The following is a 22,520-nucleotide window of genomic DNA, read 5'->3' as shown; positions in this document are numbered from 1 at the left end:
GGCCTTGCTATCCACTGCTCTGGACTCTTACTTACAATAAAGCAAACCAGCAGTTTGATTTTAAGCAGACCGTCAACTTTGATTATAGGCGCTCCTGGGGAGGGATTTGAAGTCTGTTGTGCTCCTCTTGCTGAAAAGCCACTTACAAAAATCAACAGAACTATGCGCCGATCAGTGGCAGTTCTTTTTCTCTGCTCTGTGTGCAGATGGACAAGCAGCGTCTTATCTGTGATTTCCCTCGGCATTCTGAGGTTCACCTCGCAGGCCGGGACACGTTCTGCTACTCGCCTGCTGTGACTAGCTGCACTTACCTAGTGCGCATCGCATGCCTGGATACCACTTCTCGTGTTCTCTTTCTCCCTTGCCGGCTTCTTTTCCTGTGGACACGCTGGAATAGTTAAAGTGTGCAAGCTTTGCGGAAGTCCTCTCCAGATGCGCCTATAAGGGACTGGTTTTCTCACGTAGCTGGTTTCCTTGGAAATTGGGCAGAGCATAGGTCAGGAGCAGAGTCTGCGAATATTAAATGGATTATAGCAGTTTTATGCACCCCAGCGTCTGCGTACCCAATAAAGGTGTTCGTGTCTGGGGGGATATTGTGACTTATTCGCATCTCTGAGTTTCTCATGTCCTCTTAGGGGGAGTCACTTTTAGAGGGATACCGCATACCCTGCCACATGGGGGTTCAGTATAGTGGGCTCACCACCATAGCCCCAAAGTGTGTAGTTCCCCCTTGGGGAGAAGTGACTATCTCAGATTTGTCATCACTGCCACAGATATGAAAGGGTTGTCTACCTTTTCGTTGGAACGATCTGTGACCTCAGGATAGATGATTTCACATCCCTCACCAGAAGGTTGTGGTGAAATAAATCAGCGTAACCGTCCCGATCAATTCATAACTTACACAACTTATCCAGAACAGGACTGCAAGACTTGTCCTTGGCCTCAAGCTAAGGGATCGCATCTCTCCAGCTCTGAAATCTCTTCACTGGCTCCCCATGGCTGCAAGGATCAACTTCAAGACCCTCTGCATTGTTCACAAGGCTTTCTGGGGTCTGGGACCGCTCTACCTTCAACTTTGTCTTCCAAAACATCTTCCTTCTCAAGCTCTCCGCTCACCCACCGCCAACTATGGAACAGCCTCCCTGCCCATCACTTTAGCAGAACCATCTCTGGTTCTGGAAGCAACTCTAGACCTTCCTTTTCACTTCCACTTTCTCTCCTCTCCCTTGCTTATGCACCCGACGGCTCTGCACGCAGTGGTCACCTGGTCAACCCCCCTTAACTCTGGCCCAGGCTCCTGCATGTCCAGATGCTCTTGCACTGCCTCCGGGCTCCACCAGCACTTCAGAGTCTGTATCTGCAACCCTACAGTCACTTCTTTCTGCACTTATGAGCCACCCGCTGGCTACACTTTTGAGTTAACTGCACTCTCCCCCTTCAACCCCCCCGACCCCGGCACTTCTCCCCTTCCCTGCACTAGCGCGATCTGAATGACACAAGGCCTAGTGAGATTGTTATTTTGTCCTTCCTTGTTGCGCCTAGAAACACATATCCAAACAATTCTGCGCCATACCTAACAATTATGGTACTTTTGGTTTGTATAACCATTAACATGGCTTCCCGAATGCGAACCAATAACCATGTGTGTAATTTCTTTAAATTTAACAGAAGACCTTCCTCTCAATTTTAAATGTCCCCCGCCCCCATGTTACCTTAGACTTAAATACAATACTCAAATATTTATATTTATCTACCAATTTTCCATACAAGCTTAGCAGGGATGTTCTTTTGAAAGTTCATAACCTTTGTTTTATTTTCATTTACTTTTAAGTTACAATTCATACAAAAATCAGTTCAGTGTATGTTGCAAGTTTGTTTGGGTACAATCCAAGATAACCAAATCATCTGTAAACGCCAATATGTAGATCAGATGGACATTAAGATAAAGGAGGCGGGGTGAATGTGCCATCACTTAACTAATATTGGGGTAGAGCTCAATATTAATTTTAGCCAACAAACCCCAGGTATCAGTCATCCTGATTCTAACCCATGTATTAGTAAGAAGTGGCACAATCAAGTCTAATAGCCAAGAGTGAATCCAAGGTGTGACGGGGTGGCCCGCCACAAACAACCACAATGACTCTGGTAGTAAGTCCAAGGGTCTTTATTAATGACTAGATAGATTGGTGGAAGATTCTTAAAAAGGTGTCTTTTGGGCCAAACGGGTTCTCTGGGAAGTTTGGCGTTCAGGCCGCCCTTCCGGTCTTGTCTTCCCCAGTCTTTCCCACTTCCACAGCGCAGCCGTCCTTAACGGGGATCCCGGTTCTTGGTAACAGCAACAACTGGCTGTCTTTTGCTGCTGTGCTGTAATGGCGATTAACCTATGATGTCCGCTGATGAACTCCCTGGGGATTGTCTAGTCTTTCCCAAACCTAGCCTGCTTAGTAGTCGTAGGGAGTTTAGGATGGTGCCTTCTTCCACCCGGTGTCCAGCTCACTTCTCTCACACAGACACGTACCCAACCCTACACTACACTGGTCTCTTAAGATGTTCTCCTTCCACACGTCAGGGTCTCTCCAGTGTCTCAGCTTTTCCGCCTCCACCCTTTGATTTTACTACTTTTCTAACTCCTGTTCTCATCATTCGTACCTCTAACTATCCTTCTACGTCTGTTAACTTCTCTTTACTCCCACTTAACTTCCTTGCCTATTACTATTCTTTTTATTTTCTTTCTTTCACCACTAGCTACTCCTATTCTCCCACTATCGCTCCCACTACATCACTAACACTCACTCACTACCACCAGCTACCATTCTACTGCCTAATCAACCAAGTTTATCCTTCACGCCCAATGCCACTACTACTACTAATTACCAGTCCCCCTACATACTACTCCCCTACCTCCAAATACTACTAATACCACGCTACTCCTACACTCAAATTATTCACAAATACTCCAGAGACCCTCTTTCTCCAATAGCTTCAGCAATCCGGTCGCTCTCGCCTCTTCCTCCACCAACTCGTCCTCACCCAATTAACCCATCAAGCAACGTGACGGGAAGACGGTGGTGACTGTCCCTCAGCATCTTGTTGGAGAACGACTGGCAGATTTCACAGTCCTGGATGACATGGTGATGATGAAGGCAGTAGAGGCAATTGCTGTGATCCGCCACGTAGACATTCTTCAGTCCACAGTGGGTACAGGCCTTAATCAGGCTCTTCCTCATCGATTCTGCCATGAACTATGCCCAACTGTGCAGACGAAGCTTCGACCGAATATTACTGGCGGTGGGAAAGAGCTAGCACTGTCACCGTCAATGCCGGTCGTCTAGTAGACATCAAAATATATATATATATATATTTTTTTTTTGTGGAAAAGATGTTAAAATCCAAATTTATTAGTAGCAATGTTAAGATGATTTTTGAGGACTTCCTACACTAAGGTGAAGTAAAATACATCTGAAGATGTGCGAAATGGGAGGAGTTAAGGAAGGTGCTCCTATTGGCTGAGAGCAATATGACCCAAACTGACTGAGCAGAAAAGTGACTGAAAGTTTAAACTGCTCTATGTTACCGAGAATACCCAGCCTGACTACGGGGAATATTCACAGCATGTGATTCTATGAAAAATTCAATGCTGAAGAATAATGCATGCAGTAATAACACCCACTTTGATGCTTAGTTTGTTATATGGCTTGAATAGCAGAAAGATTTATCACCGAATCCAGTTGTCTCGGTTCGTTGGCGACCATAAATGTATATATTTTGTTTTACATTTGTTAACATGTGCCATATTTACATTTAAAATGTCATGTTGTCAAATGAAGAAAGTTGAGCAAAAAAGGTTTGAAGAAAAGGGAATAGAGCCCAAAGGGTTCCACATGTTTTACTGCCAACTTTTCAGTGACAAATGTTTCCTTCTAAATGTTCATCATTTTTAAACTCAATGCAGCGACAGAATGCAAGGAAATCCTGCCCCGCACCACCGCATCTCCCCATTAACTGCCAATCACACTCCAAATAAAATATACCCGTTTCCAAACATGCAATTTGCACCTTTTCCACAAATACATATTAGAATAGAATGCATTTGCAATAATTTTTCTGCCCTGAAAATCGTGTGTAGTGAGTATTCTGCACTCTAATCACCGGGTATTGTCTTGGATCAGCAGGGATGACAGCCTTTTCATTGTTCTAAAGTGCTAAATTATGTTTCCCTTAGACTGAGAAACGGTAACAAATCATTTAAAAAACGCTACTAAAGTGCTAAATATGCAATAACAAAGATATAAAAGCAAATTATTTAACAAATAGTTGTCTACATAAACTGATTTATTGAGGTTGCAAGTTTTCTTTTAAAAAAAGAAAAAGTTTTCCTACCTGCAGCATGGTACGAGCCGAATGCACATCATCAAAAACGTTCACCACGTAGTCCGTGTAAGTTTCTACATCTGGTTCTACTCCTAGCTCCTGTAGTGTTTTCATGACTTCAATAGTACCTTTAAAAACAAATAACAGCATTTATTACTCACTTGTTAGGCACTGTAATACAGCAATTAAATACGGTTTCAAAGCGCCCACAGTGCAAAGGGAGGAAACAAGGGAGTGAAACACATTAAAAAAAAGCACACAAAAAAGTGGCTAATCTTCAAACCAGAACTACATATTCATTATTTTAAATTGAAAAGTTTGTACACGCTTAATTTCTCACAAGCCACACATTTACAGTCCTGTACTTTAACATGTACAAAGGCTGTACTTCACTATGTTCCAAGGCTAACTGCACACTGGTTGTGGAAAGACCGGCGGGGCCTTTGGAATAATCATTTGATTTCAACAGCATGCTTGACATTTTCAGAAGCCCTGTGCATACTTTCAGCTTCGACATATTAACAAATGAAGATTAACATTGTTGCAGAGAATTGCAGAGAATTCTCATTTCTGTGCTAATTCCTTTCAACCTTAGAGACCCCCAGCTCGTTTGCTGGACTTAAGGACTTAATTTTTATCCTGGAGAGAGCGAGACCTTTTTCTCACTCTCTCATGTGTTTTGACCTGATTTGAATTATAGGTTTCCTTTGTTTTTGGAGTCTGACAAACTCCATAGGCATCTACTTTTTGTATGATGACACAGCACCTTCAGTGCACGGTCACAAAGTAATCCTTTGGATTTCTCATAAGGTTTATATACCTTTTCTTGTGAGAACTACTGTTTCCAAGTATAGTAAAGTGAATAACAAGCTATTTACCAAACTGGTAACTTTCTTTCGATGGTATGTTCCTCCGACGTATTCCACATCGATGACAGTTGTGTCCCAGAGCTGTGCACTTCGGAAACCTTTCAGCAGAGGGCGTCTTGCGTCGATCCCATGTCCCTCGAGGGCCTCCATCGAGGGTCGACGTCACTGGATGTTATATATAGGACGCACGCTGCCTCAGTTTGGTTTTTTTCCTCAGAACGTGTGACATCCGTCTCCTGCCAGTATAACAGCCTACAGCCTTGCGGAATGGAAGATGCAATCACAGAGCAAATTCTCCAGAGGGGCAGGCTGGGAGGGCGATGTGGAATACGTCGGAGGAACATCCCATCGAAAGAACGTTACCAGTTTGGTAAGTAACTTGTTCCTCGAAGGGATTGTGTCCTCCGACGTATTCCACATCTATGACAGACTCCCAAAGCAGTACCACACTATGGAGGAGAGAAAGAATTTGGAATGTGAAATTGAGAGTGCCCAATCAAATGGCTGAATAGAGGACTGCCTTACCAAAGGCCAAATCCTGCCCATGGATGGAGTCCAGGGAATAGTGTTTAACAAAAGTATGGACAGAAGCCCATGTGGCTGCTTCACAAATATTGCGAATAGGAACACCCCTTTGTAGAGCAGTGGAGGCAGCCACACCCCTAGTGGAGTGAGCCTGTAAGCCTACCGGAGGGTCTTTCCCCGTCAAACGGTAGCACTCGGTGATAGTCAAGATAACCCATCTGGACAAGATCTGTTTGGAAACAGCCTGACCCAACCGGTGTCCAGCATAACCGACAAAAAGCTGATCGTCCACTCTGATCCAGGACATCCGCGAAAGATAGAAGCTTAAAGCCTTCCTAGGATCCAACCTATGGAGCCTCTCTTCTTCCTTATCAGGATGCGGAGGAGGATAAAATGCCGGAAGAATCACCTGACACAAATGAAATTCAGATACAACCTTCGGAAGAAAAGAAGGTCACACCCGCAGGACAACCCTGTCCTTATGGAAAACAGTAAAGGGTGGCTTGGCAGAAAGTGCCTGCAATTCACTCACTCTGCATGCGGATGTAACCGCAACTAAAAATACAGTTTTAAAGGACAACAGTCGCAATGGACAATGTAAGGGCTCAAACAGAGCTCCCATTAGAAACTTTAACACCAAATTCAAATCCCAACCCGGCACCTGGAAAGGTGACGGTGGCAACACATTAGTTCTTTTAGAAACTGAGAAATCAAAAGGAATCTTAAAGTAAGAACACTCCTCAGATGAGCGCTTAAATATGGACAGCGCTGCCAGGTAACCATAATGGTACCCACTTGAAGGCCCTTGTGGTCTAAAGAAAGCAAAAAAGACAACACCAGAGGAATGGAACATTGAAAAGGATTCACATTCTGTTCCCTGCACCAGTCGCAGAACTTCCAGCTACGGGATTTAGTTGTGGGATGCCTGGCCGAAAGCAACACCTCCATCACGGCCTAGGGGAGGTCCCAATCCTTGTATCTCAACCTTTCAGATACCAAGCATGAAGGTTGAGAGACCTGACCCCTGGATGGAGAACTTGACCCGGGCGGGAAGACTGCGTGGAGGGCAGATGGACATGTCGAGAAGGTCCGGTTACCACGCTCTCCTAGCCCAATCCGGAGCAATGAGGATCATTCGGGAAAGAAACCTCTGCAACCTCTCCAACACTTGAGGAATGACGGGGACTGGAGGAAACGCGTACAGCAGTGGGAAGGACGACTCAACTACGAACGCGTCCCCTAAAGCTCCTCTTGGGGGGAAATTCCTGCAAGCAAAATCTCTCGCACTTCCGGTTGACACTGGTGGCGAAGAGATCCACTTGTAGGGTTCCCCAAAGGACGAAGATCTCCAAAAGGACTTCCCGAGCCAACTCCCACTCGTGAGAGACAGTGCTCTGCCTGCTCAGAGTGTCCGCCGCCGTATTTTCATGTCCAGCCAGATGAACTGCCGAGATCGAGATTTCCTTTTGGATGGCCCAGAACCAGAGCTGATTGCCTCCCTGCACAATGGAATGACCCTGCCTCCCCCTTTTCTGTTGAGTTAATGCATGGCCACTGTGTTATCCATCATAATCAGGACAGTCTTCCCCCGCACAGACGGCAGAAAAGCCTTCAGGGCTAGTCTGATGGCCCTCGTCTCTAACAGATTGATGTGGAGTCTGGACTCCGACGGAGACCAACGGCCGCTGGCTGTCAACTCGTTAGCATGAGCACCCCATCCTGTGAGGGATGCATCAGTCATGATTGTTGCCGCTGGCCATGGCTGCCAAAACGGAGCCCCCTTCATCAGATTGCCTTCGTCGGCCCCCCATACAAGATCCTGGGCGACCGAGGTCAGAATCTGAACAGGATCCGACATCTTGCCGGAGAACTGCGACCACTGCATCTTGAGAGCCCACTGCAGAGATCTCATCCGCAGTCTGGCCTCGGACACCAGAAAAATGCAGGATGCCATGAGGCTGAGCAGCCTTAAGAATTTGGAAGCCGGGAGACTCTGGGCAGGTTGAAACTTGTCCACCATTTACAGCATGTGATGAGCCATCAACTTGGGAGGCGAACACTGCCCCAGGGACGTGTCTAGCACAGCCCCGATGAATTGGAGCCACTGGGAAGGGGTCAAATGCGACTTCTTTGAATTGATGGAGAAGCCCAGCTTGTGAAGGGAATGGCAGCTTACAGAGCTGATCCAGGGCATGCTCTGGAGAGTGTGCTCTGATCAACCAATCGTCTAGGTAGGGGTAGACGTGAATCCCCCTCTCCTGAGGTACGCTGCCACCACCATCAGCTTGGTGAAGACCCTCGGGGCGGAGGTCAATCCGAACGACAGGACCCGAAACTGAGTGCGAGTCGCCAGCCGCGAACCTCCGGTACTTCCGGTGCTTCCGGTGCTTGGGATGAATCGGCACATGAAAATAAGCATCCTTGAGGTCCAGAGACACCAACCTATCCTGAAGTTGAAGGGCCTCAACCGGCGCACCATGGGACATGACCTCATGACTGAGCTGGCACGGCTGTGGCAGTGCCTGAGGGCAAAGAAGCAACTGCGCGAGTGGCTTTGGCACCCCGAATACCTTGTTTTCCACCACGGGTACTCTTACGGTGGCCCCTTTGACTGGCAGCTCCTCTTTTTGCCAGGACTCGGTTTTAAAATGGCGTTTGTGTTCGAATCTGAAACTCCAACACAAGTCGAGCCCTTTGTTCCACTTTTGGCGGGCTTCTGCACAGAAGCCTCCAAAAGTGGTGCCATTCTGTCTGGGTCCACAGGATGTGTGGGAGGGGGGAATAGGCACCCTGGACTGAGTTGCCTTGGCAACTCAAGTCGCACTCTTGTGTGATTGGCCCAGTGGTGAGCCGCCCGGCTCAACACTTAGCATGTTTGATTGACAGCTAGGCTGATGAATGGGGGTTTTTCTGAATAAAAGCAGGGCTTTGGGGACTAACTTCAGAAGTCGCCACAGGACCTAAAGAATCCAAAGAGGGGAGAAGCTGAGCCATCTACAACCACAGCACCGGTGGAGCCCTGCTGTACGAAACTCGCCACTTTCCCGACGACAGAGAAGATCTTCTTCCAGGAGAGTCTTCTTCCCTTTGAGCTGGTGGGACCAACCAGTTCGCCTTTTTTCACCTCCTGGATCGTCTCGTGGTCGATTCGCCCGTGCCAAGCACCCTGGCGCCCGGATAGCCACGCTTCACCACTACCGCGAATAAAAGGGTAGTATCTTTTAACCGGGAAACTCCGTGGCTGGTTTCTTCCCTGGCAGTGCAACGACCTCCGGCTTTCCTCCACGTCGAGATCTTCTCTTCCCCTGGTCGAAGCCCCGACTTGCACCCGCTGCCAGGAACAACTGCCCCCGCTGGAGCTTCCTCACCATTTCAGGTATTGTGTCCCGCCTGGTCTCCCTTGGAACAAACTGTCCAAGGTGTCCCGTAAATCCTTGACTCGCTATCCTGGGGTGACCTCGGACCCGTTAACATTACCTTTCTAACTTGATCCAACCCCTTTTTGACTTTCCTGCAAAGACTGAGTGCATTTCCACTGTGTGATCTTGGGCACATTCCGCCTTGCTCTCTCCAAGAGTGGGCCTGGCCTATGAACTTTTTGCTAGCCAGTAGACCCTGCCTTTCTTGACTTGCTGTGGTTTCTTAAAAGTGTTGGTACTGTGTGATTTTCCTATTCTGCCTTCTCTCCCTTTTTTAACATATTATTGGAGTGCCATCTATGGTTACGCGCTCACCTCTGTTTTGCTAAATAAGTGGTGTCTTAACCTAGACTTGTCAAATAATTAATTAGGGAGGTGTATATATTTCCAGTGACTGTTTGAACTTGCTTGACATATTAGGGCCAGTGTATTTTTACAAGTGTTTTTAAATAAATAATTATATACTTTTATACCAAAGCTGTGGTCAGTGTTTGCTTGTGCTACTGTATTTTTAGCCCTATTGTGTATACTTTATATACTCCCCAACTCTTCTTGAGAGAAGTCTGACTGCTCAGTCACAGCCACCAGGTAAATCTGGGTGGTGCGGACTGCTACCAATTGGGTTTACTGCTAACATCTGTGGTCTTAAACTTTTTGCAGTGGTCCCTAAGGGACCTGCACATGTTTCTGCTTAACAGCCCATCCGTCGAAGCGCTTGTCGTCCCTGTCTGGAGGGATGGTAGGGTACGCCTGCTGCCTCGAGGTGGCCGTAGCTGCCTGAACCAGCAAACTCGCAGGAGTGGGGCGAGTAGACAAATAGCTGGGGTCGCTAACAGATGGGCAGTACATTTTTGCAAAATTCTTATTGACCTCCGGAAGTGATTCCGGGGTCTGCCAAGCCGATGACATACTTTTTTGCAACGTAAGATGGAAGGGCAATAGCGGGTCAGAGGGGGGACCTTGGTCCAAGTTGTCAGTAAGGTCATCCTGACTAAAATGCTCAGGAGGACTTGACCACACCAGGTATACGCAAACCCTAGTCATGAACTGCCTGTAGGGAGAGTCTGCATGAGCCCCCGGCTCAGGCCTACAAAACTCAACCGCCGGAGAAGTATCCAGGCCACGGGCGTCATATGTAGAGACTGTCACCCAACTATCGCGGAGCCTCATCCTGAGAACCAGGATCTCCATTGTCTGATCTTTCCTCCTCTTCAAAAATGTCAGGCAAAGTCTCGGAAAACCCAGCCAAAGCGACAGAAGAGGGCCTGGAGCCCAACAACAGCCTTCCAGACGTAGTGAAAGCTCCAGGAAACTCCTCAGACACAGTATGAGCAAAAATCGTCAAAGGCGCCGAAAGCCTTGATGCCGAGGGCATCGAGAACATCGACGTTGCGACCGTCTAAGCCTTCGACGCCGGCATCCGCCCCGAGGGAATCAACGCAAGACCTTCAGCGTCGACGCCATTACAGGCGTGGGCTGATAGGAAGGAACAGCATCCTCCGAGTCCAACTGGACCGGCGTCGATACCTCCACAGGCTGCACCGGACTCACTGGGGACAAGGACAAAGACGCACGTCTCTTGCGACTGCTCCTTATCCACACAGGACCTCAAGGGCTCCTGGTGCGAGTCGTGGCCCGAGCCCGAAGGCATGTGAGCCGCGGATCGAGAGCTTTCTCTGCCAGCTTCGGGAGAAGGCGCGACAGGAACCGTGCCTTGCGACTGGATAATCACCATCATCTGCTCTTTAAACGCCACCCACTCCTCCAGTGTCGAGGACTTTGTGGGACAGGCGACTCCGAAGAGGACGGGGAAGGCGACTGGTGGTGGCGCTTCCCAGAGTGCCGTGAAGACGTGGAATGGCGGGAACCACTCCGGGACTGAGCACCTCAAGCTTCCTCCCAATGCGGACAGTCACCCCTCGAGTCGTTGGTGGAAACCCTAGACTTCAATCCGGTTTTACGGGACGTTTTCGATGACTTACCTGCACGGAGCTTCCCCTTCCTTTCACGCAAGGCCTTGGCTGTAAGAGAATGGAATTTGGAGCAGTCGTCTGTGTCGTGCGACTCACCCAGGCACCATAAGCAAATACGGTGCGGGTCTGTCACCGACATCTTGTACTTGCAGTCCCGGCAAGTCTTGAACCCGGACCTTGGAGTTGGAGGGGTCGAAGTAAGAAACATAAGAGATTCGAAGAATCTAAGAGACAAGCCGAGTTTCACAAAGCTAACACGTTCGCTGTCGGAAAAAACTGAACTGAGGCAACGGGCACCGTGCGTCCTATATATAACATGTAGTGACATCGACCCTCAACGGAGGACCTCCAGGGACATGGGATCGACGCAAGATGCCCTCTGCTGAAAAGTTTCCCAAGTGCACAGCTGTGGGACACAATTGTCAGAATTGGAATACATCGGAAGACACAATGCCTTTGAAACTGACTTTGCTTACCTTTTCTCTTTATAAGGCCTACACACACCATCTTATGTGGAGTGCGGGGAGGTTACCTAGTAGCCCCTTATGCTACATTCTCATCTAAAAAAAAATGTTACCCTCACTACTTTAAATGGCTGGTGGAAGTGGTTTAATGTTCCTACCATTGTGCTTTTCTACCGCAGGCTGAATCCTCTGCTGCAGTATAGCAACCATGGGTGACCATTTTGTCAAAATGGTCTGTCTTTTTTTCGCTATTTTCTGTTTGTGAGGTCTTTCTTGGGTTTTACCCTGCGGGCCAAGCCAGGTTTTAGCCCCGTGTTAGTTTTGTCTTTGGCGGGCTTTAGTCCTGAAACCCGCATCTGGGTCCAGTGTGTCTGGAAAGGCAAGATGTGAGGGAGGTTCCCTAAACTCCCCTTTTTTCTCTAGGAGTGCATGAATGCAACCAGTCCCGATAAGCTGGCTGGCTGTCTTTTCAGGACAGCCTCCCACCCCCTGCTGTTTGAGCAACAGCCTTGGCTGTGCATGAATGGGAGAAACCTGCTTAAAAGCCTAGGGTTTTGGGGCCAGAGGCAGAGTTCACCACTGGGAGAAACACCCAATGAAGAAACTGTGAACAAAGCTTGCTGCATCCTCCTGGACCTTTGAATTGCCCGGTGAAGCCCTGCTGCTGTGCTGAAACTCCTTTTTCTGATCAACAAGAGAAGCTCCGGAAGGGATGACTTCTTCCCTTGGGTTAGGGAGACCAACTAACCCCGAGACGAACGCCACTGGACCATCTTTCCGGATAGGCTGTACTTTGCTGCAGCAAGAACCGAGTGCCAGGGGTCGAGAAATCCTTAGTCGAGTGCAACGTCTGCAATCCAGCCAGAAGCTCCAGGCGTCTCCGAAGGACCCTTCAGAAGCAGGATAAGAGCTCTAGTCCCCTCACAAGAATGCACGACTCAAGGAGTGAAGGAAGCCCAACCAGTATCCGGGATCCACGGTGGTGCTGTTTACCGCACGCTGAAATCGCAGTGTTGCAGATCCGAAAAGAGCCCGTAGCTACCGATGACCTGCCGCAAGAGTCCTCCAGACATCCTCCCTCTTGTCCCCACGACGGAGGCTCAGGAACCCAGGATCTGCATCGCTGCAATAAGACAGAATCCAACTGGACCACTCTTCTTCAAACTGTTTAGATTTGGAGTACTTACTTCAGTTTCTTTAGCTGTGCTCTTCTTCTCAGTTGAGACTTGCATTGGCTACCTTTGTTGGAGTTCATTCCAACTCTGCTTTCTTGTGACCCTACAAGTGATTTCTACAAAACTCTCCAACTTTGTCCAAGACATTGTCTAAGAAGTGATTCTACTCCATAGACAATGCTCCAATTGACTTTGGCTTTCCTGGCTCCCTGCAGACTCTTCTAGTCCATTGACTTTGATGTCTCTGTCCCTCATAGGTGGTAACTTGTTTTTAGACTGTTATTGCTGGGAAAGGCTTGTCTAGACTTCATTGGAAGATTTAAGTATACTCATATGCCCTAAGAACCTGTTTAACCTGGTTCCTTCCTTTAATCTTTGTGCAACCTCAGAAACTGTAACGTATATATAAATGCCATTACTGTCCTTGTGCATGAAGTCACTTCCAGGTGTAGGAAGTGTGTAAAAAGCACCTCTAAAGAGAGTATATACAAAACTTGTGCTGATTCTGAACAAGTATTTTTAAGTATATTTGATTGTTACATATCTTGCCCTTTTAAAAGAATGCTTATTAAAAATTGATGTTAAATAAATATAACTGAAACATTGAGTAAGTTTTACTTGGCTACTTGTATTTGTGAATTTCATTGCTACAGCTCAAATTTACCCCTCTTGAAATAAGCCTGGCTGCTCAGTCACACTACCAACTTGTGTAGTACAGGCCTATACCAAAAGGTGGGTTACCTAATACCAAGCAGATAAGTGTTGTGTAGTCTCACATAGCGTTAGTACATCAATTCTTACCTAACAAACATCCCAACAGAAGAGTTCAGGCCGTAATGCTGATTAAAATCTTCATTGTCCCGCACCTACACGCATACAGTGGCTAGTACTACAACTACAAACCAGTATCAGTGCGATGCACAGAAAACTGAGGACCATGTTAAGTAATATAACATGTACATTCAGTCCATTACTGGCCAAAAAACATAAAATTCATACTCCGACATTCACTAAGGAACAATATGACCTATATTTCACCTAATACAGAAAATATCAAACAAATTGGAGCGATTTACACGCAATTAACGTTAACAGCAAGGTTTCCCGCCATTGCCACTAGCGTTGCTGATAACCAATACTACTAGCATGAGGTTGTTTTCTGTCTTGTAAAAGATTTGTCTCACACTGCAGGACATTAGTCCCGAGCAGCATGTTTATTTTCCAACTTGCCATTCCAATGCATTACTTTTAAATTGTAGATGTCCAACGTCCCGCTTGTTGCCCCCGAGTGCTACCTATGAAAAAGTGACACTTCCATGAATATTTTATTCAGTGCACAATGGTGCACATAATCAAATGTGAATTCCCTCTAAGCACTTAAGAATACACGCAGGCAAGTCACACTAAATTAAAGTCGCATGATCTGCTCAGTTTTGCCTTGAACAAAAAACTGTCCGATTTTTGGCCTAGAATCTGTAAAAATTATAAACAGAATTAATTACAGTAAATCTGACTGGATTTTCCCGCTCATACTTTGACAGCTAGTTTGAGCTATTTTGGCAAGATCATTTCTCGAAAAGACTTTAGAAAGCCCAGTCAAAAATCTAACTGAAGCCTTTCAGGAGTGAAATATAGTTTAGAACATCAAGCAGAGCAGCGAGATCGGCTTTCAAGCAGGAAGACGTTTATGCGAAATGTGTTCTGCAAATCCGTTAACAAAACCCGTTCAGTGCTCTCTCTAAGCGCACGCTCTTTTATTCCATCTTGAAGCCCCTCCAACGCACCCGCACTATGCAACTCCCGCTCTCCCCATGACATATATATGTATTAACATGCGAAAACGCAAAACACTGTACAAAAAAAAGCCAAGACTAAAAATAGTGTTACCGAAAACCATGGCGAGCCAGAAGTTCAACGTGCCTTCCAGGGAAGAAAAATAATGGGGGAGCCCCCAGTTTCATATTTGCCAGCACCGATAAAATGGTAAGCTAACAGAACATTCTTCTGTGCACATACAGTGGGCACGTACAAACTATCATTTTTGCTGCGCAATGGAGTATGATCAGTCAGGCATGGACATCAATATTATTCATCTTTTCTGTTCTGGTAAACCCATTGTTGGATGGTGCAATGCAGTAAAATCCACAAATGCAACATAATGACGGTACCGACAGAATGTCAGAAACTTTACGTACTATGCACGTTATGCTCACATGGCAGGAAATTAAGCATTCAAACATGACAGGCAACATCTCCTGAGAGGAAATTTGCCTCGGGTAACTTCGAGGCAGACGGTTAAGTAATGCGACTAACCGCCTAAGTAAAATTGGAAACATCTAGAATAGCAATCCCTGCAATGTTCTCTTGGTATTCAACAAAACAATGCCAAGATCACTGGTTCAAAATCAAAACTTGATTCCAACCAGATCAGTGGCCTATGTCACAAATAGTAAAATAGTAAAACAATTCCAGATCACAGCAGCAAGAGGCAGGGATCCAAGGGGAGCAACATCACAATTTGCCACACACGCAAACAGTTAACTAGAAAACATACCCATATGGAAAAAAAGCAGCATTACATTGCTTGAATGGACAGAACAAATCTCGAGCACACAACCCATTGTCGATTTACATGAATCGATTCAACCCGACTGCAGGTGGGACTGCAGGTGGACAATGACACTTTCCTTTATCAATCAACCTCAAAGGGATTACGTGTTAAAAATACAACTCCATCAATGTCACTGACCCACCCCAACGCATCCTTCCATTAAGTTCTCCCCAAGGGACACTCCCACCGCATGTGCCAATACGTACAATGTTGTTCACAGTTTATTATTTATATTGCGCACCAGACCCGGGGGTATTCAGGCGCGAGGGTATAAAGCAGGTTGTTCAACTGTTGCAGGTTACAGATTAAACATAGGGGTACAGCTACGGTTACAATGCTGTAGATCTGTATTGTCAAAAGAGTAACAGATATATACAGTAAGTTTACAGGAGATCAGGTATGGCCTAAATAATGCAGAACAAATATACAGAATATACATGAGAACCTAGAAGTCAGAAGGGGTTAGGCATCATGGTCTTTAAGCCATTGAATCAGATTGGATCTAAATTGGCGGTAGGGGAGATCTTCCCTTAGGGCAGGGGGGAAGGGAGTTCCAGTATTGTGCTGCATTAACACAGGGTTGAATAGATTCATGTAAATCATAATGGGTTGTGTGCTCGAGATTAGGTCTGTCCATTTAAGCAATGTAATGCTGCTTTTTGTCCATATGCATATATATTCCAGTTAACTGCTTGTGCAGTTAACTCTCTGGAGCCAATTTCTTGGAATCGGGTAAGCAATACTTTTTTCCCCACAGTACCTTAGGTTATAAGAACATGTTTGTGCTGGATGCTCCGAGATGTTTTAGCTCTGGATCCGAACTCCGGATTTCTTGGTCTGATGACTGAAGGCAGGACAATGGACGGGATCTCTTTGCAGCAGTCTCGAGGGAAGACCTGTAGCACGACTTTCAGCAGCTCCTGGGGTCACTCTGCGGTTTTGGCGCCTTTTCTGCAGCACCAATGAAGGAACAAACCGCCCTTTCAATCTTCTTTGCTTCCTGCAGTCCCACGCTCTGCTGAGGGGGTCTGGGCGAGTTGGATGGGATCTCTGGAGTGTCCTTACAGGTTCATGGATTAGGCCTTTCCACGATGATGCACTTGAAATGAGCAACAGGTCTCCTGGAATTGGGGTTCCGCAGTTCTGGAAACTCCTAGGGCCTCGGGAGCTGGCCCATTTCAAGTCTTGGGACTGATTGTTCCGACCAGCCAAAGGGAAGGAGTTGTCCGCGTCAAAGCTCCTCTGTCGCACAGAAAATGGGGTCAGGACAGCAATGGTCGCTTCACGGTGTTGCTAAGGGTCTGCAGGCGTGTCGTCTTTGGTTTCTTCAGCTTCCAGTGGTCGACTTGCTTTTCACTTCAGCAGCCTCACCTTTTATACTGTTCCAGCACACACTCCTCTGCAATCTCCCCAGAATTTTACAGAAAAGGGTAATCGGGACAGCCTGACCCCCTGTGGTAGCTGGTCCTATTCAGGCACTCTGGTCAGGCAGGATGTCTTCCACCCCCCTGTCCTTTGTCTGCCAGACACTCTGGAGCCTAGGGGGTGAATACCCAAGCGTTGCTGACAAAGGCAAAACACACAAAGTCCTCCCCCTCCCAGAATGGTAGAAGGGCTAACCAAGAACAACCACGCTAGTAATGGTGAAAAAAGAAGGGAGGACCCACGTTGGTACTTGGGTGCCCCTATTGTGCACTACCCAGGCTATGGACATACACTGCAGTATAAAAAATACACAATAGTTGGTAGAACACGTCCACTGCCACCAGCCATAACTAGGTGATTGTCTATGCAACTAAGAACAGAGAGAAGGGGAATACTAAGTATCCCTTTGGCACCCCACTGAAGGTGGTGTGCGAACCTGTCCGACTATAGAGTTTTGGGAGCAATACTAAGTTTACCATTAAGAACTTTAGTTACTTGAGGATATAGACACATTATCTTAAAGGAGGACCCTAAGGATTTCCAGCAACACTGCCCATAATGAGCTGTGTGCTGCAGTTGTAAAAGCATAGAAGCCTTTTAGAGCTATGGAGCAGACAGACACCATAGTACAGGTAGAGTACAAAGAATAGAGTTCCAACAGAGCCCACAAGAATGAACGAGTGGAAAAAGGCTCCACCTATTTAGGATTAAATGAAAAAGGTCCAGAAGTCCAGCAAAAAGTGCTCAGGGTCTCAGTTTGAGAGAAGATCAAGTACAATGATGCATCTCCCTAATAGGCTTGTAAGGAGTTGGTATGAAACACTTGTGTATAGGCGCGTTATAAATGCGCCATCATATCATTACTGAGCGCCGCGGTCACCTCTGAGGCCTGCTGCTTTGGGGGTGGGGCACCCGCGCCTGCAGCGGTATGTTTCTTCAACATTTCAAGCATGCAGACCTTGAAATCTTCCCACTCTTGACGAGTGGTCGGCACAGCCAAAGGCTTACCAATTTCCATCGACTAATCAGAGTCTAGGCGGTGGCGCCTCTTCATTTGGGATGACTACAAGGAAGAGTGGCTCCTAGAATGGGACTGCTTCTTCCACCAATGTTTCTCCTCATATTTTTCAGGGGTGTGTGCGTCTATGCCTCCGAGGACCGGACGGCCGACTGCATTGCAGATTTTGAAGGCGGTCGGAATAAAGCAATTTTAGCTGTCCGTTTTCGCACTGATTTCTGGGGTGCTTTTCAGTGCACAACGCACACACCTCAGTGTCATGACCCATGCTGAGGCATCAGAGGCATATCTTATGCAGTGGGTAACTAACATTTTGGAGTGGCAGTGAAAACACGGATTGAAACCCAAATCCCGGGTGACATCTCGCGGTGGGAGGGGAAAAAAAAAAAAAAAAACAGACGACCTTTTTACCAGAAGAAACCACCTTCCCCTTTCAATTTAGAGGCGTGCAAGGGTGCGGGCCAGGCAGCATGCGCTGCCCTGACTCCGCCCTCCGGCGCCACACCTCAGTCCCCATTGACGCGTCGACAATAGATTTAACATTGCCAAATGACGCCAGTATTAGGGGGAGGTTAGTGGGACGTATGGAGGAAATGGGGCAATGGACTAAGAGTATGTTAGTCACTACGGTGAGTAACTTCTAATTACTCTTACATCCCGTCCCCTTTCCTCCATACTGCATGGGCGATAATAACTGAATGTAGGCCCATGGTGCAGAGGAGACCCTCCTTAAGCAAATAGGTCCCTGAGAACTGCCTGTCCGAAAGCCGCGTGAGATCTAGAGCCGGCATCCAAACAGTAATGCTTGCAGAAAGCCGAGGGAGCGTCCCAAGTCGCCGCCCTGCTTATGACTTGCCAAGGGACATGGCGCTGGAATGCGATGGCCGTTGCCTTGGGCCTGACTGCGTGTTTGATTGTTTATTTATATGGCGCACCATACCCAGGGGCAGCAGGGCGCAGCCAGAAGAATATTCAAAGCTTACAATGTTACAGAAATATACAGTTGAGGTAAAAGTTGTAGATATATGAAATTAAGGATTACAGGAATAAGAAATATGCAAAATCTACACACATAATAAATATCAATATCTATACAAAGGAGTGAAATATACATGTATGTACATGCTGTTTGCAGAGAAGTAAGAAAGCAAGCAGAGAGTATCAGTATCTATACAGAGGTTTAAGATGTACAGTTAAATACAAGAATTGTTGGAGTTCAAGTGACTGATGAGATTCTTTCTAAAAAGCAAGTAAGGTTGATCGGCTCTCAAGTTGTGTGGCAAAGAATTGCAAAATGTAGCAGCTTTCACAGGGAAGCTGTTACCTCCGATGGTGGAGAGTTTGAATCTGGGAATTATCAGACAGTTGGAATTGATGGTTCTTGTTTCTCTGATGGATGACCTTCTTTTTACTTTATCCATCAGATAGCTCGGGCAGCATTGTTGAGGGCTTTATGGGTTAGGGAGGCCACCTTTAGTTTGATTTTACTGTCAGTGGAGAGCCATTTGTGTTGGCGTCTGGTACTGGAGATGTGTTCTCTTTTATTGATGCCGAGGGCAGCTCTCAAGGCGTTATTTTGTAGGATTTGTAGCCTATGGGTTATAGCTTTGTTAGCACCACTGTATAGGGCATTACAATAATCGAGCCTGGAGAGTAGGGGTGCTCTTGCCAAGATCATACAGCTATCATTGGATAGGAAAGGTCTGCCTGCTCTTATTAATTTGCAGGTATACGCAGAGCTAGATGCTAGAGAGTTGACCTGTTTAGTGAATGACAGTGGCATCCAGGTAAAAGCCGAGGGTTTTTACATCCCTGGATACTTTGATGATATTGCCTTCTATGTTGAATTCGGCATATTCAAGGCCTAGTTTGTTGATGTTGGCGGGGGTACCCAGGATAATGAGCTCTGTCTTGTCATCATTCAGGCATAGGCCATGAGATGCCATCCATGCCTGAATGATGATACACCCTATTCACCAACTCTGTCCTTACTGTGATCCCCTGAAAGTGGGAGGAGAATCTGAGTGTCATCTGCATAGTTAGGGTAGGTGACACCCAGAAGATCCAAATCGTCGAACAGAGGTTTGGTGAAGATGTTGTATAATGTGGGGGAGACGCATGAGCCCTGTGGGACTCCGCACGTAATAGGAGAGGGGTCTGCTGCTGCTGATGGGGAGAAGACTCATTGTTCTCTCACTCAGAAAGGATTCAATCCATCTGATGGCTTCTGGGGAGAAATGAGCAGCTGAATCCAGGTGTCTGCAGAGGACCTTGTGGTCGACAAGATCGAATGCCGCTGAGAGGTCAAGTAGGAGGAGGAGTGCTGTCTTACCCTTGTCCCTCAGATCATCGATTTGGGTCTTCAAGTCAATGAGGGCAGCTTCCGTACCGTGTAAAGGGCGGAAACCTGATTGTCTGGAGCCTAGTAGTTTGTGTAGTTCTAAGTATTTTTGGATTTGGACGTAGGCCACTTTGTCCAGGATTTTCAGTAGAAAGGGTACCGTGGTGATAGGGCGGTAATTGGTGGGGATGAGAGGATCAAGTGTTGGCTTTTTGAGAAGGGGGAGCACCCAGGATTGTTTTAGGTTGGAGGGGATGCTGCCTGAAGAAAAGGAGGCGTTTATGAGTTTGGAGATGAATGGCGACAGGTCTCTGGCTGCATCCTTGATTATGTGTGCAGGGCAGATGTCGCCTTTGCAATTTGAGGGTTTGAGAGAAAGTATGATTTTCACGACCTCCAAGGTGGTAGTTTTAGAAAAGGAGAATGAGTTAGTGTGTGTGCTTGGTGAAGCGTTAGGCAGAGGTGTAGGAGAGTTAGTGAGGTTTAAGGAGTCTTTTTTAGTTGAATTTTGTTTTGTAGGGTATTTATTTTATTTGCTAGTGCCTGTTGGATGTCTGTGCACCAAGTCTGGTCCTTAGTGCAGGTGTCGGGTGTGGTAATGGGTGATTCAAGTTCCTTCAGTATGGAGAAGAGTTCCTTCATACTGGAGTTGGAATTGGCAATGCGAATGTTATAAGAGTTCCGTTTAGCTAGGCAGATTTCAGCTTTGTATTGACGAGAAATCGTATCGAGAATGGCTTTCTTTTCACTAGAGGGGCATAGTTTCCAAGCAGATTCACATTTTCGCTTTTTTAGGCGAAGGGCTTTGAGTTCAGGTGTGTACCATTTATTTAAATGAGTTTTAGGTTTGCTGGTGCGAAGTTTAAGTGGGGCAATTTTATCCATGGTAGTTAACATAATTTTATTATATTCATGAACTAGTGAGTTGGGATCTAGGTTGTGCATGCATGTTGGCCGGAAGCGGCTTGTGGTGGACCTCGTACGCTTCTTTGATGGCCAAGACCATCCAGCGGGATATGGAGGTCTTGGAGGCCTGATAGCGTGGTCTTGAGCCTCCAAAGGTGACAAACGGGGCATCCGATTTGCAGAAGCCCTTGGTCCTGTCCAAGTAGAACTTCAGGGCACGACTGACATCCAGGCAGTGCAGCACTCTGTGCTTCGTCTTAAGGATCGGAAAAAAACATAGGAAGGACTATTTCCTCATTCAAGTGGAAAGCAGACGGCACCTTGGCCGAAATGCTGGGCGTGACCATAGGACTACTTTGTCCCTGTGAAAGGTAGTATATGGTTCCGAGGTGACCAGTGCCTGGATTTCGCTGACTCTACGAGCAGAGGGGATGCCGACCAGTAAGGCCGTCTTGATGGTGACCAGCCTGATGTCCGCGGACGCCATTGGTTCAAACGGTTTGTGCGCCAGGGCGCCCAACCATGTTAAAGGTCCCACACGGGGTGTGGCCTCTTGATGGGCGTGTAGAGCCTTGCGAGCCCCGTCAAATATTTCCTGACGATAGGATTGGAGGAAGAGAAGATTCCCCTCCTCGGGGTTCCTGTAAGACCCGATAGCTGCGAGGTATGTACAACAAGTGTCCACCTGGACCCCCGAGTGGGCGAGATGGGCCGATAAGGAGAGCACGTCGTCCAACGTACATGCCAGGGGGTCGATTTCCTTGGAGTCTGCCCAGTGGCAGAACCTGGACCATTTGCTTTTATATTGGGCCCTGGTAGCCTTGCTCCTTGCAGATTGTAGGATTTCCACATTAGCTTGGGAGAGGCTGAGATGCCGCAGCGTTACCTGCTCAGGCACCACACCGTGAGGGCTAGTTTCTGAGACGCTGGGTGGATGACCCTGTCCCCCTGCTGCACCAGAAGATGCGCTGGGCCCGTCGGGAGGAGAATCAGAGGCACCTCCGAGAGGCTGAGCAGCTCCAAAAACAATGGCCTGGCCGGCACCCACCATGGAGCTATTAGAATGATGTTGAGTTGGCAAGACTCCTTGATCTTCCAAATTACTCTGTGAATCAGCCGAGTGGGTGGGAAGGTGTAAGCCATCATTCCGTCCCACTGAAGCCAAAATACGTCATTCATGGAGCCGGGACCCTGTCCCTGCCAGGAGGCGAACTGAGGGCTCTTCTTGTCGTGACAGGTGGCAAAGAGATCCTCCTGAGGATGCACCCGCCTGTTGAAGATCTCCTGAATAAAGAGGTTGTTTAGCTGCAACTCGTAATTATCTGCCCCAAACCTGCTGAGCCTGTCCGCTTCCAGGTTGGATTCCCCCGGGCGGTGGACTGCCGTGAGGTAGATGTTTTCCAGGGCTCACTCCCACATGCCG

General features: G+C 47.2%; 1 protein-coding gene across 1 annotated transcript in view; it reads right to left on the bottom strand.

Annotated features, from left to right (window-relative positions):
* Window positions 1-22,520, bottom strand: part of LRPPRC (leucine rich pentatricopeptide repeat containing) — a 1,926,342-nt gene that overhangs the window by 1,405,194 nt on the left and 498,628 nt on the right. Inside the window, exon 12 of the mRNA XM_069608459.1 lies at window positions 4,381-4,499. Within this exon, the coding sequence (XP_069464560.1) occupies window positions 4,381-4,499 (119 nt within the window). The remainder of the gene's footprint in view (window positions 1-4,380; window positions 4,500-22,520) is intronic.

This window comes from Ambystoma mexicanum, chromosome 4q (genome assembly GCF_040938575.1).
Source record: "Ambystoma mexicanum isolate Mex_15411 chromosome 4q, UKY_AmexF1_1, whole genome shotgun sequence".
In the NCBI taxonomy this organism is placed as follows: Eukaryota; Metazoa; Chordata; class Amphibia; order Caudata; family Ambystomatidae; genus Ambystoma; species Ambystoma mexicanum.
The sequence above is the reverse complement of the archived record's forward strand: the minus strand, read 5'-3'. Positions and strand labels throughout refer to the sequence as shown.